The 13,935-nt window shown below is 43.1% G+C and overlaps 3 protein-coding genes across 7 annotated transcripts in view; 2 read left to right on the forward strand and 1 right to left on the reverse strand.

The window, feature by feature from the left end:
• Positions 1-13,935, forward strand: part of LOC309365116 (uncharacterized protein) — a 152,827-nt gene that overhangs the window by 112,110 nt on the left and 26,782 nt on the right. The window lies entirely within an intron of this gene.
• Positions 603-11,289, reverse strand: LOC309365125 (killer cell lectin-like receptor subfamily B member 1A). 5 transcript variants are annotated; one of them, XM_081903293.1, is made up of 6 exons: positions 11,060-11,289; positions 9,379-9,468; positions 4,717-4,842; positions 2,922-3,076; positions 2,188-2,297; positions 603-818 (listed from the first exon to the last, which is right to left on the reverse strand). In XM_081903293.1, exons 1-6 carry the CDS (start codon positions 11,142-11,144, stop codon positions 695-697), a joined length of 690 nt encoding a protein of 229 aa, XP_081759419.1. In that variant the 5' UTR covers positions 11,145-11,289; the 3' UTR covers positions 603-694. The 5 variants fall into 5 exon arrangements, with proteins under 5 accessions (XP_081759419.1, XP_081759421.1, XP_081759422.1 ...); XM_081903295.1 differs by lacking the exons at positions 9,379-9,468; positions 11,060-11,289 and adding an exon at positions 7,247-7,521; XM_081903296.1 differs by lacking the exons at positions 9,379-9,468; positions 11,060-11,289 and adding an exon at positions 6,332-6,403.
• Positions 11,938-13,935, forward strand: part of LOC309365136 (killer cell lectin-like receptor subfamily B member 1B allele C) — a 54,494-nt gene continuing 52,496 nt past the window's right edge. Inside the window, exons 1-2 of the mRNA XM_081903319.1 lie at positions 11,938-12,480; positions 12,689-13,884. Coding sequence (XP_081759445.1) covers positions 13,773-13,884 — 112 coding nt within the window. The 5' untranslated portion in view covers positions 11,938-12,480; positions 12,689-13,772. The remainder of the gene's footprint in view (positions 12,481-12,688; positions 13,885-13,935) is intronic.

A 13,935-nucleotide genomic window follows, 5' to 3' on the forward strand; every position in this document is an offset into this window, starting at 1 on the left:
GTCCACTGGTGGAGGAAGAGTGCGGGGGGAGCGCACCACCCCTGGCAGTGCAATCCTGGTCGGGTGCCATCGTGGCTCCCCTCCCCTGCCCGTGCTGGGTGTCACGGCCCTGCAGACGACGTGCTGTGCCCCCAGGATGCGCATCACGCCCCTGCGTGCGGTGCGCCCCATCCCCGTCTGCTCTCCACCCCCTGGTGGGCCTTATCGGTAGTGGCACCCCCCTCAGTGGGAACAGTGGGAAGCACTCCCATCAGATGTCAAGGAAATAAATGGCTATACGATTTTCAGAATACTTCTGAAGGCAGCCCTGTTTAAGGACATTTTTAATGTTAGATGTTTTATTATGTTTTTAATTGTGCTGGAAGCTGCTCAGGGTGGCTGGGGAAACCCAGCCAGATGGACGGGGTATTATTATTATTATTATTATTATTATTATTATTTATTTTGCACTGTCAAATTCTACAGCTGATCCTCAATTGTGACTTAAAACCAATCTTTTAATAGCCAACATAAAATGACTTAGAATTCCATTTTAGGTGTGCTGTGCTGCCTCTGGATTTCACAAAGAGGTATTTTGATGACAATAGAATAATACCTTTACATAATCTTCTCAGTCACTCAATGACATTTTTATTGTGTGTTCCTAGCAAATAACCAAAACCCACATAATTATTGCATTTATCAAACTAAAATATCACAGTAGGAAAGAGTCTTTCTGGCAAATCCACTGAAGTTCAGCACTGCAGCGTTCAGAGGTAGTAACTTTATATCTTTTTGCAGCACAGTAGTTTCCTTCACCATAGTCTGGTTCTTTAAATCTGTGGAAGAAAAGGGTACATCTGAATATCAGGACTGAAGTCTGTTACAACTATTTTTTCATATTCTTAATAGAAAGCATGAGTGTTCCCAAAAAAAGCTGGTTGTGTGCATTTGAATCCTCCAAACATGCATCAAAGTGGAGAGAGTGAAGAAAGTCATGCTGAGCTTGATAGTGGGAGCATCGCCACCTTTTTCCTGCCCCAAGACTTTGGGGCCTGGGAAGCTGGATTGCAGCAGTGGTTGATGTTCCACCAGGGATCTGGAAATCAAAACAGTGGTGGAGCATATGCCCGCGGCACGCTCCCAAGAGGGTGATGCACAGAGGGTGCCCTCCTGCGCCACAGTTCAGAGTAGGAGAGGGTTGGGGAAGCTGCTACCCACTCTCCTCCTGCTCTCCGCCGCCACGTCAGAAGTGACCAAGTGGCAGAGCAGCGCTGCTTCCCCCTCGCCTGCTCTCCTCCCCTGGCACCAGGCACTAGAGCTGTAACCAAGGAGCAGCTCCTTCTGGAGCAGAGCCAGGCTCTGATGAAGGAGCCTGCTGTGGGACGCCTGTCTGCACCCCCTCTCCAAACTGCACCCGGAGCAGTGGCACCTCCATGCTACGCCTCTGAATGAAAATGACCTACCAATTTGCCACCTAGGAAGAATTAGTGAAATGGGGGCAATGGGGCAGATATAGGAACTTGAGAGCAAGAGTTGGCTTTGCTTGTCCATATTTGGACCTCAGCACATTCCCAACTACATTAAACAAACCCAAACCGGTCAGTTGGCAACCCCAAAATAAATGAGATGCTGGGGAGGGCACCCATCATTAACTGCCAATAACTTTCCAGTTTTCCATTTCTTTTCTCTTCTCTGATTTTCCTCTAAGGTCAGGCCAATATTTTTGGCCAGTTCTTTTTGACCATTTGTGTGTGTTAGGAGTGAAAGAAAGCCTTGAAAATAGAAACAGGGTGAAGTTTTTTTTTAAGAATTCCATGGAGAAGGGTGTTGTCACTGGTTATGACAAGGAGCATGAGGATTTTCTACTATTCTTTCCCTTTGCATTTTTTTTAAAAAAAAGTGGGAAGGGTTACACCTCCACTCCCTGCCGCTGTGGTTCCATACAGCACTTATAAATAGGGGAAAATGTTCCATTCACCCCCCTAAGGACCTTTCCTTCCCCCCAAGAACCAGTGTTCTGGAGAAAGGGGGGAACTTCAATTGAGACCATGAGTGGGGAGCGAGGTGGCCAGTGAATAAAAATAAAAATAGAACTACTTGCATGACTTCATGGTATAGAAACTTGCCATCCCAGACCTTTCCCAATTTCTCAAAAGTCAAAATTGTATGATTTTTTGCTTAGATTAAAAACAATACCAAACTCACAGACTCTGATCAATCTGGGAGCCTGTAATCCACATCCATTTCTTCTTCGATTTTAATAGTGAGAGTCCAATCCAGTATTTTGAATTTTTAGTAATGCTTTCTATGAAATCCTGCATGAGATAATGTGTTTTTTATAAAAAAAATATGTTAAATTATTTTCAAGTTGATAACTTCAGAATAAAGCTTACATTAAAATAATATAAAGTAATAAAATGTGAAAGTTGATATTAATTATAATGAAACATTCACCAAGAACAGTAATCAAAGCAGCATTAAGCATTTATAATGCAGGCCTCCCCATTTACGCTGGGGTCACAGTGCAAGGAACTGTGCATTGAAGTGAAATTGTGTATATTAGGAACACCGTTGAAAAAGCCTCCAAACACGCTTTAAAACATCCATGGGGAAAAGCTGCTGAAAGGCCGTGTGGAATGGGGGGAAAACAAGGGGAACACCAGCTCCTCCTCTGCCACTGCTCCACAACCAACCTCACTTTCCTAAAGAGTCTTTCTAAATAAAAAGAGGACTTGGGCTACAGTTACAGGGATTTGCTTGCAACTGGGAATGGGATGAAGCACTAAACAAAGCCCTGCACTCCACATGCTTCTCAAGTCACCAACCATGTTATCATTGCAGGGCTACTAAGCTAGAGTTAAGTTCAGCTGGACTCAGGCTTCCTTCAGAATTAACATGCATAGGAATACATTGCCTGAAATATACAATTGTCCCCTTACCAGCTCCTCCTTGTCTTGGATGACCAGCAGTTGAGAATCCCTTGTTGAACAGTCATGTTTGCTCTCATCCCAGGTTTTCATATTTTCTGATGCCCAGTAGCACTTGTCCCTGTGGAGCTGCCATTGCAAAGGGCACACTTTGCAAGGGGAATTATCTGTGGAAGGAAAGACACTTAATGATTATGACTGGGCCTCCATTTCGATTGTGAAAAACGTATGTGCTCTGCAACGGTAAGCACCCAGTGTCTCTAGGCTGAGTGAAGTTGTCCAGTAAACTGATGGTTTGCAAGATGCTCTTTGAAACTCCTCAAAGTTACGGTCCAGCAACTTTTTATGTTATTCACTTTTGTTTCATTTTTAAAAAAATATGTACTTACATCTGCCACATTTCTTTTGAAGGAAGAACCCTGATCCAGATTACGCTCCCAATTTCCACCAGGTCTCAGTGCTGACTTCTCACCCAAAAACATGCCCTCTATTTGAGCCAGAAGGTGCTTTTTAGGGGAGAATGGGGGGAGGCGAGACAATAGCTATCAGGTGGGCAATTGATTCTTCTGGGAAACAGGCGTGTAGCTTGATTCAGATTTGCCCCCTTTAAAGCTTCTTTTATAGTCATGATCCAATTCAGTCCTCCCTGCACACTCAAAATGCTTTCGATATAAAAAGATACAGAGATCAAAGTACAGATCTCTCACATCATGCCATCGCAAATGCAAGTTTATTACTCACTAGTTTTTGCATCTGAGTGAGTTCAGAGGGAGGAAACTGGAGCCCTCTAGAGGACAAAGGTGGAGATGGAGTTTACAAGACAAATTGCAGCCTTGCATGTCCAAGTTGGTCTCCACAGTCTGTCTCATTGTAGCTTCATGTTGACAATACTGTGGTGAGGTGGGGAGTTTTTTGGGGGGGCTGTCAGTCTCCCTTATACCCAAGTCCCTTCTAATTCCTGGGGTCCTGGATCCAGAAAAGGTTAAAATCTAATGGAGGATTCCATATTAACCAACCAGGTGAGTTAAAAGCCTTAAATGCTGTCCTTGGTATAACAAAGGAAGTGGCTTTGTGCCAGAGGGCAAATGGGTGGGTCTCCCCTCCCTCACCTGGCTCTTAGTGAGAACAGCAATGGCCGGAGTTGAGTGTGAAGTTAGCTCTAGAATGAAACCACCGATGCTTGATAACTTAGGAGTGCAGGGAGCAGCCTTATTCTGAGGGAAACCATGGGCTTCATCTAGCTCAGTTTTGTCTACACTGACCAGCAGCAGTTTGAGACACCAAGGATTGAATCTGGGACTTTCTGCACCCAAGATCGGTGCTCTGCCACCAAGCTATGAGAACACCACCTGGAGTCATGTGTCCAGTTCTAGGTGCCACAATTTAAGAAGGATTTTGACAAGCTGGAATGTGTGCTGCCACCAGGAGATGGAGTAAGCCTGTTTTCTCCTGCTCAGTAGGGTTGGACCTAAAACAATGGATTAAAGTTGCAAGGAAAGAGACTCTAACTAAATATCAGGAAAAACTTTCTGGTGGTAAGAGCTGTTTGACAGTGGAATGGTCTCACTCGGGAGGTTGTGGACTCTCCTTCCCTGGAGGTTTTTAAGCAGAGGCTGGATGGCCATCTGTCATGGATTGTTTAGCTGAGATTCCTGCATTGCAAGGAGATCGTTGGGGTTCCCTCCAGAAATGAGTTTCTTTACAGAAGGTTTTATGCCTCAAAACAACATAGATGTGAACTGAAAGCAAGCTCTTACATACAATTGCTATGCTTGAAAGAGACAGCAGTACAATATATCAATTCTACCTGAGGACCTATTCTGATTTTGATTGCAGAAGTTGAGTCTTAGGGAAGCCCGAAACTTGTCTGTTGAGGAATTGCATCCACCATGGTTCAGTAGAATTTTTCCCTTTTCAGCTTCCAACAGCAAAGCTGCCCCCGCAAAACAAATAAAGTCATTTAAGTGAATGGGCATAATGTTAAGGCACAAATTCAAATTATGGAGGCCAAGGAATGGGGAGAAGAAGATGGATATGATAAGATAATGAAGGCAAGCTGCAAAAGAGACCAGGACACTTGTAAATTTACTCATTGTGCAGAGGAGGGAATTTGAGAGGAACATATTATCATGCAGGGATGTAAGTAAACACATCTGCCCAAATTCCTCCTATGCAAACATTAGGGAGTCCCTGCTTTCTTTAGACAAGAAAAAATGTGGCAATGGGATTTCTATCAGCATTTTTAAGGACAGAAAGATTTTGAAGCTATTTGCTTTCAAAACAAAATATATAGTTGCGATTCTCCTATTCCTCCCAAAACCACAAAACCAGGAAGCATCCAAGAATAAGGTGCAAAAAAATACCTCAAAGATGCCAAGAAAAAGGATGAGTCATTTGCAATTTAAGCATACTGCAAAAAGAAGTAACCTGTCCTTCTTGGAATCTGTGAGATATTTCTCTTTTTTGCACTGTATTCTCCCAAGCACTGAGAAGATCCAAAGGTTCAGTGCTTCCCTAATTTCAGCTTCCTTTGGAAGAAGGTGCCTTCAGGCTTACAGCGTTTTTGTAATAGTTGCATTTATTTACAAATATACAGGATGAGCAGAGGTGACACACTTCTTCCACTTTTTTCTGTCAAAAATTTTATCTGCGCTGCATCTTGGCCTAACACAGACACCAGCTCCCTTCTTCTGATATTTACCAGCAAACCATTACAGTATTAACATAATCGGGAAGAACAGCTTCTTATTCAGGCCTCAGATACCCATTTTTACCTCAGCTTTTGCCTCACACGTCCCTCCCTCACTGACTTTCCCAACTGGCATTACTTCTCCTCACCTTTCAGTCTACTCCCAACCGACAGCCAATCGGAATACGTTGCTTCATTGACATAGTTTAAAATGAATTTACCTGGTCCAAGTTTTGTCTAAAAACATTAAAAGAGGCAACACATGTACTTTTCTAAACTAATACAGTGGTACCTCAGGTTAAGTACTTAATTCGTTCTGGAGGTCCGTTCTTAACCTGAAACTGTTCTTAACCTGAAGCACCACGTTAGCTAATGGGGCCTCCTGCTGCCGCTGCACCACCGGAGCACAATTTCTGTTCTCATCCTGAAGCAAAGTTCTTAACCTGAAGCACTATTTCTGGGTTAGCGGAGTCTGTAACCTGAAGCGTATGTAACCTAAGATACCACTTTAAAACGTTTAACAATAAGCAGTGCTTATATTTAACCAACATTTTATAGTTCAAATTGGGGAAAATAAATACATTAAAGGGACAAAAGTACAAAGATTCACAAAATGTTTAGGGGTATGCGTACTGTATTTCTGCATCCCCCCAGAAGAAAACACTGATAATAAGTATTTTTTTAAAAAATCAAAAGTACGATAATCTCTCTGTCTCCTTTCAGAAGCTGTTACCAAGCAGCAGGGGTGGCCCATGCATGAGGCGAGGTGAAGCCATTTGCTTCAGGTGATGGATCTGTCCTCCACCCCATCCCCACCTCTGTGTTGCTGCCAGCCCTGAGGGGCTTCGCCCTCACTCCTGCCACTGCGCCCTCACCACTGCACTCCTGCAACATGGGTGCAGCCACAGTTGAGGGTGCAGTTGCGGTGATGGGGCTGAGGCGGGGACCCGGATCCATGGGGATGAGGCATTTTGCCTCTATTGGCAAGATGTTTTCAGCTGGCCCTGCCAAGCGGCAAATGCTAAACAGGCCTGCAACGGTAAACAGCACCATGCCTCATGTTATGTACTGAAGTTCTCATCCTGGGCCAGCAGGGGGATACTGTAGATAGTTATGCAAATGAAGGATCAAAAAGTGACGTTCAGTGATTGGATAGTTTTGTATGCCAATGAAAGATCGAAAAGTGCCGTTCAGTGCTTGGATAGTTTTAGAAAATGGCAACAGTTACATTGTTCTGGAGCTCTATATAAGCAGGCTGACTGAGCTCCTCAGTTTAGTTCTGTTCCAGCTTACAAAATAAAAAGCTGCTTTGGAGAAATCGCTGTGTCGTCTGCTATGTCAACCCACAACTTAACACCTCAAATTTTGACAGTTGCTGCACTTTGATATCACCGTAAGTCGCCGAAATATTGTTCGTAGCACCAAACAGAGACACAGAGAGACAGCATACTTCCATGGGTAGGTGGGTGGGTGTTTAAGGGTTATTAACAAAGAAAGAGCTGGAAACAAGGAGATATAGCCCAGATCAAAACGGGGAATTGGAAATCAGTATCAACACAAAAGAGCTGGTTCAAACCATTTCACAAAGCCTAATGCACACATGTGGGGACTACAGTGACTCAATCTGAAGAAAACTGAGGATTCACACCTGCTTTAGAGTAAAATGTGGAGGAGCCCTGAGGTGGGGGAGATGTCATTCCCCCAGCAAGGATCCTGTTACCCCAACAGTTGCTGATAGCAGACCCTCCAATTCACTCTGCAGTGGTACCTCGGGTTACAAACACCTCGGGTCACAAACACTTCGGGTTACAGACTCGGCTAACCCAGAAATACTACCTCGGGTTAAGAACTTTACCTCAGGATGAGAACAGAAACCATGTGACAGCAGTGGGAGGCCTCATTAGCTAAAGTGGTACCTCAGGTTAAGAACGGTTTCAGGTTAAGAACCGATGATGGTGATAATGATGATGATGGAATATCATGTCCCTATTTTCATTGGGAAAATGGCGGAGGGTATGTGATAGCATACCCTCCAACATTCCTCAGATGAAAATGGGGACATTTCTCACTCCCTTGGCACCTCAGATCTGCCAGAGCCTCTCCTCCTCCACACCTGCTCTCCAGCAGCCTCTATGAGCTGCCCAAGGGAGGAGGCACACTGGTTCCCCTATATAAATATAGAGCTGCTCAGAACATTTCCTTGAATTAAATATTTCCTTGAATTAATGGTTAATACACCAGGAGCAGGATTTTGAAACATCTACAGTTGTGGTTCCCAACATGGGGCACACACCACACAGGGGGGGCAATTTGATTTTTAAGGGGGCAATTTGAGATTAAGGTATTAACAGTTAATGGCCTTTTAGTCTTCATTCACGTGAATAGTTCACTCTTTGAATAATAAGAATTAAATGTCACCGGGGGGAGGGGTGTCAGGATTTTAGAGATCGTTAGGTGTGGCATGGCCAAAAAAAGGTTGGGAACCACTGATCTATAACAATTTAGAATTTAAATCTGCATTTTGCAAATTTTGTTAACCCAAGTGAAAACCACTATTTTTTCACAATACCCTTGAGTAGAACAACTCATAATCTTCCCATTGTTCAATTGCTGAGCCTTGAAAAATGTATTTTGGACTCCAAATAAAATTAAACATTGTGCCCCACTACTGATTTTCAATATTCATTCACTTTCAATGGTTTCCCAAAATGTTTCCAGCCGGCCTGGTTAAATACCATATGTGGCAAATGTCTTAGATTTTTTTTTTAAAAAAAATAAATCATTATGATTCGTTTCTCATTCGTGCACAAAAATTGGTCAGATTTTCAAAAGAGAATTAGAATGTGTGCATAACGCTTTGAATCTCTCACCTCATGTGGTTAGTTAAGCCCACCACGGACAGACACTTCAAGGCTACTTGAAAATGTAATGGTTTTATCGGAGTCAGTTACAGCCTACATCGACTTCCTGTCACATCAGAGCTCAGAAACTAGCATACCAAGAAGTCTATGCCTTCCTTTAATCAGGAAGATGATTTCTAACCAACTTCTTGGAAACCATCTTAAAGCAGAAAACAAATGTGCAATTTCTGATGTATGAGGAGGGGTCCCATTCTAAAGGTGGAAATGATGCTGTGTTCGTTTCCTAATAAAAACATTAGGAAAGAGTGACTGGTTGTTGTTTTTACTACTACTACTACTACTACTACTACTACTACTACTACTAGTCACTCTGGACGGCTTCCAACAGGATATTAAAAACACAATAAATCATCAAACATTAAAAACTTCCCTAAACAGGGCTGCCTTCAGATGTCAGATACTTGTTTATTTCCTTGACATCTGATGGGAGGGCATTCCACAGGGAGGGCGCCACTACTGAGAAGGCCTTCTGCCTGGTCCCTGTAACCTCACTTCTCGCAGTGAGGTAACTGCCAGAAGGCTCTCGGAGCTGGACCTTGGTGTCCAGGCTGGATGATGGGGGTGGAGATGCTCCTTCGGGTATATTGGGCCGAGGCCGTTTAGGGCTTTGAAGGTCAGCACCAGCACTTTGAATTGTGCTTGGAAACGTACTGGGAGCCAATGTAGGTCTTTCAGGACTGTGTTATGTGGTCTTGGCGGCCTCCCCCAGTCACCAGTCTAGCTGCCGCATTCTGGATTAGTTGTAGTTTCCGGGTTACCTTCAAAGGTAGCCCCACGTAGAGTGCATTGCAGTAGTCCAAGTGGGAGATAACTAGAGCATTCCTCCCCCCAAAACATCCCCCCCTACTTTCATACTCACCCAGGACTATCACAGCTATCACGAGGATGACATTCCCAATGCATGCCGCCCACAGAGCGATCTGGATCCAACGGGAGTGCTGGGGAGCAGCTATAAAGAGTGACAACTAATTTACAAAATTGAAGGATGTGTTTATGCAGTCTTAAGTGAGCTTGCCTCCAGCCGATTGCAGATACAGGAAAAATGCAGTGATATGATGTGTGGGGAAGCCAACATTCCCACCCTTAAGCAATGTTACCTACACCACACATTTACCCGTATGAATTTATTACCACACCAATATGCCAAATAGTCACCAAATGTGCTGCTCTATAGATGTAAGGAGAAATATTAGCAGCACAATTCACGTATTTACAGACATTTTCAAATCTGTGGGGAGAGGAGGCAAATGATCAATTACTGGGCCACATAGTGGATTTAAAAAGCAAAACAAAAACCTTTCATATTCTGGCATCACATTTTGGGCCTAAACCAAAATAATAATTAAAAAAAAAGATTTGCCAAAGAAACAGCCACTGAATCAAAAACTGAATTTTGATCAATAAATCCAATTTCTGGAGGAGGAGTTATACAGATCACTGTGCTATACTTATTGCTTTTCTTTTTAAAAATAAGAACACCCCATTTTTATTTGTTCCGATTTATTTTATTTCTCTAAGCAGTTCACAAAAACGATCTAAAATATTCAGTAAAATACCAGTAAAAGCAAGCATTAAAACACATCCTTTTGAATCAAAATATAAATAAAACAAGCAAATTTAAAACAATTATATGGCTCGAACTTACACGATAAAACTACATGCCTGGGTACGCTTGCTGAAATAAAAAAGTTTTTAGCAAGTGCCAAAAACAAGACAGCGAAGGGGCCATAGACTGCCTTAATCTAAAGCATTTAGATGGTATAAGCTCCAAGCACTGCTTGTGCGCTGAAGTGTTAAACTGAGATAATTTTGTCAGCATAAGTTGATCTATGTTAATAAGCAGATACGTGTGGAATTCTCTCGTTTTCCAAGGCAGTTACTAACCAAGATTGACATTTCACTTGCACACACCCCCAGCCTTTGTACATCATTCAACCTTCCCTCTATCCCACAAAAATACAGCTGCATGCATTGCTACTTCAACCGAAGGCGCAGTTCATATACACCCTTCAATTTCTGTGGGTTGCATTGAATGCTATTCCTACTCAAAGCAGACCAGTTCATGTTTATGGAAGTTAAGGGACATAACTAATTTAGGATACCTGAAGAAGCGTGCATGCACACAAAAGCTTATACCAAGAACAAACTTAGTTGGTCTCTAAGGTGCTACTAGACAAGTTTTTAATTTTTTTATATATTTCTACTGCATCAGACCAACACGGCTACCTACCTGCATCTAATTTAGGTTCGTTGATTTCAATGAATTTGCCCTAAAGCAGAACTTAGAGCAACTTTTTGTTGTTTAGATGCAACCTTTCGTACAGGATTCTATTTCTCCCATATGCCGGGGCAATTTTCCCGCACACTTGCACCAACTATTTTGCGTGATCGCAGCCGTAAAAAAATGGCACAGAAACATGGGGGTCCAAGCGGAGCCCAAATGACCATCCTGGTGAAAGTTCCAAGTGCCAACTTTCTAGTCCCATGTCCCAAAGACAACCACCGATGTTTAAAAGCAATCAGGAGACACTACCACTCACCAAGTTGCTGCGATGGGCTGTGCAGGCTTGAAGAGCCTGTCTGAGAAGTGAACTTTATATCAGCATAAAGTATGTCCTCAGCCATCCTGGAAGCGGTGCATGAGTCCGCTAAGCTCTCCGTAACAAGGGGAAATGTCTGCAAGCAGTGGCGTGCAAACCAGCCTGACCAAGGCAATCCAAGATCAGGAAGTGTTAATCACACCTCTGTGAATGCGGGGCTGACATTTTTTTCATTTAAATTTTCAGAGGGCAACCCGAGTCTTGTGCAGCTAGAATCACCAAGAGGAACATGCACGAGCCGGGAGGAGGTGGATCTGGATTTCCTGGCAGGGCTTTAGATAGATCTCCAAGGGATCCTGTCTCCCAACTGTTTGATGAGAACAGCAGCAAAAAAGGGATGTGTGTTTGTGCGTACGTGCTTTCTAAAAACCAGGCTCTGTGGTGAAAAACTTGGAAGAAGAAAACATAAATTGTTTTTGTATGTGGAAGGACTTGGAGCTTAATTCTAGTGCTGAAAGCCCATTCCTGAGTGAAGCATCTTCTTAGAGCAGGGGCCACCACTATGGAGGTGCCCCCTTTTCCCCTGGTGACCACAAAGCCTCTAAGCCCCACCATCACCACCAATCACTACCTTCTTGGACATAAGGTGATGAGGGTGGCTTTTTCTTCAGCCCTCTGTGCTTTTCAAGGCTCAGATTAATTCTACTGGATTCAACTTTTACCCAGATTCCTTGGAAAAGCAAAGTAAAGTGGTACCTTGGTTCTCAAACTTAATCTGTTCCGGAAGTCCGTTCCAAAACCAAAGTGTTCCAAAACCAAGGAGCGCTTTCCCATAGAAATTAATAACCAATTGAGCCATAAAATGCTGGCTTGCCGAATTAAAATAGGGGAAATGGTTAAAGTAATTAAAGTAATATTTTGCAAAAGAAAAAAAACAGAAGGAAATATGCAACTTACATATAGTCATTAATTACGCGTTAATAACAGACTTAAGGGGACGTGGGTGGCGCTGTGGGTTAAACCACAGAGCCTAGGACTTGCCGATCAGAAGGTCGGTGGTTCGAATCCCTACGACAGGGTGAGCTCCCGTTGCTCGGTCCCTGCTCCTGCCAACCTAGCAGTTCGAAAGCACGTCAAAGTGCAAGTAGATAAATAGGTACCGCTCCAGCGGGAAGGTAAACGGCGTTTCTGTGCGCTGCTCTGGTTCGCCAGAAGCGGCTTAGTCATGCTGGCCACATGACCCGGAAGCTGTACGCCGGCTCCCTCGGCCAATAAAGCGAGATGAGCGCCACAACCCCAGAGTCGTTCGCGACTGGACTTAACTGTCAGGGGTCCCTTTACCTTTACCTAACAGACTTAAGAGAATTATTTATATGAGCATCTTGGCATAATTATGTTGACATTTTAGATTGTTTGCTTTCGTAGATTTTCACGGGTACAGGAATGCAGGTTTTGGTGTCCTCGGGTGTCTTCCCGTGTAAAAGTTGGGGTGTCTAGGCGACGTTTCGACGAGGTCTCACTCGTCATCTTCAGGCTGGTGCTTTCGGCTTCTTGTTACTGGAACAGAGCAGATTGTTTATTTATATACTTAATTTATATCCCATTCTTCCTCCCAAAGGAGCCAAGGAGACCTAAACTTTGTAATTTCTTGAACATTTTCTTATTTTAAAAATTCAAATAAATAAAGGGGGGGGGATATGCTCCTTAGCAGAAAGCTAAACATGAAATGGAAACCTGTGTGATAAACACCTTGACCACGAAATATGCAAAAGCGGTGGAGATGCTGTTTGCAGTGGAACAAATGAGTCAGACACCTTTGGTGGACAGGCAGAAAGGCCATAGGCCGCAGTGGTTAGCACATGCTAACAGTGAAATAAACAAGCCCTATTGTTAATACTGGAGACGGCTTCTTCTACATAATGATCTTGTTGGGGGGAGGATGTGGTTGTAGGTGGATGGAGAAGGTGTTGATTGCTTTAGATTTGCAGCAAGAACCCTGCAGGCAAGAACTTAATTCGTTCCAGAGGTCCGTTCTTAACCTGAGGTACCACTTCAGCTAATGGGGCCTCCTGCTGCCACCACTCAATTTCTGTTCTCATCCCAAAGCAAAGTTCTTAACCCGAGGTACTATTTCTGGGTTAGCGGAGTCTGTAACCTGAAGCGTCTGTAACCCAAGGTACTACTGTATCCCATTCTTCAGAAACTAGCAAAAAGTAGGGAAATAAAAGCTACTAAAAAGAAAAACGTTCTTTTCTGTGTATAACACCCCCCGTGTATAAGACGCCCCCTATTTTGGGGGACTCAAAATAAAGAAAATGCCTTGCCCCACCCTCCAGTCTGTGCTTCTCAATTTGTATTATTTTATGCCCTGTGGCTTGCCGTTGTTTTATTGATTATAGTTTTGAAATTATTTATTGTAATTTTTAAGAGTAGTTTTCTGTTTTTATATGCTGATATTTAATATTATTCTATACTATTCTAATGATTGTTGAATGTTACTTTATTTGATGTAGCTTGCTTATTTTAAAGTTATGTTTTAGTATCACATTTTTGTATTGCATTAGATTGTTATAAGCTGTACATTCTTTGTTTCTTCAGCCTGTAAACTGCCTTGGGTATTGTAAGATAGAAAGACGGTATACAAATTAAAAGTGATGATGATGGTGATGATGAAAATGGGGGGAGATTGCCCAGAGTTGTTGAGCAAAATATCATGGAGAAAGAGATCTTGCCAAATATCTTCCAAGTGGTTGCAGAGAGCGGGGGATTCCAAACCAAACTTCGCTTCCATTCTGTTCCTAGGTTGCTTGGAGAGTGGTCCAAAGGTGTCGACATAGTTCTTTCTGTGAAGTTAAGCAGGCCTCTGATTGGGCTTT

This window comes from Podarcis melisellensis (genome assembly GCF_964234715.1).
Source record: "Podarcis melisellensis genome assembly, chromosome: 2".
Classification (NCBI taxonomy): domain Eukaryota; kingdom Metazoa; phylum Chordata; class Lepidosauria; order Squamata; family Lacertidae; genus Podarcis; species Podarcis melisellensis.

What these genes read in the sequence shown, in the direction of transcription:
- LOC309365125 (XM_081903292.1), bottom strand. Translation starts at nt 5,062, where the DNA reads ATGTGTTTACTTACATCCCTGCATGATAATATGTTCCTCTCAAATTCC. An exon ending in AAATCAGAATAGGTCCTCAG is followed by an intron (nt 3,077 to 4,716) that starts GTAGAATTGATA and finishes TTCCTTCCACAG; the next exon opens with ATAATTCCCCTTGCAAAGTG. An exon ending in TCCAAGACAAGGAGGAGCTG is followed by an intron (nt 2,298 to 2,921) that starts GTAAGGGGACAA and finishes TATCTCATGCAG; the next exon opens with GATTTCATAGAAAGCATTAC.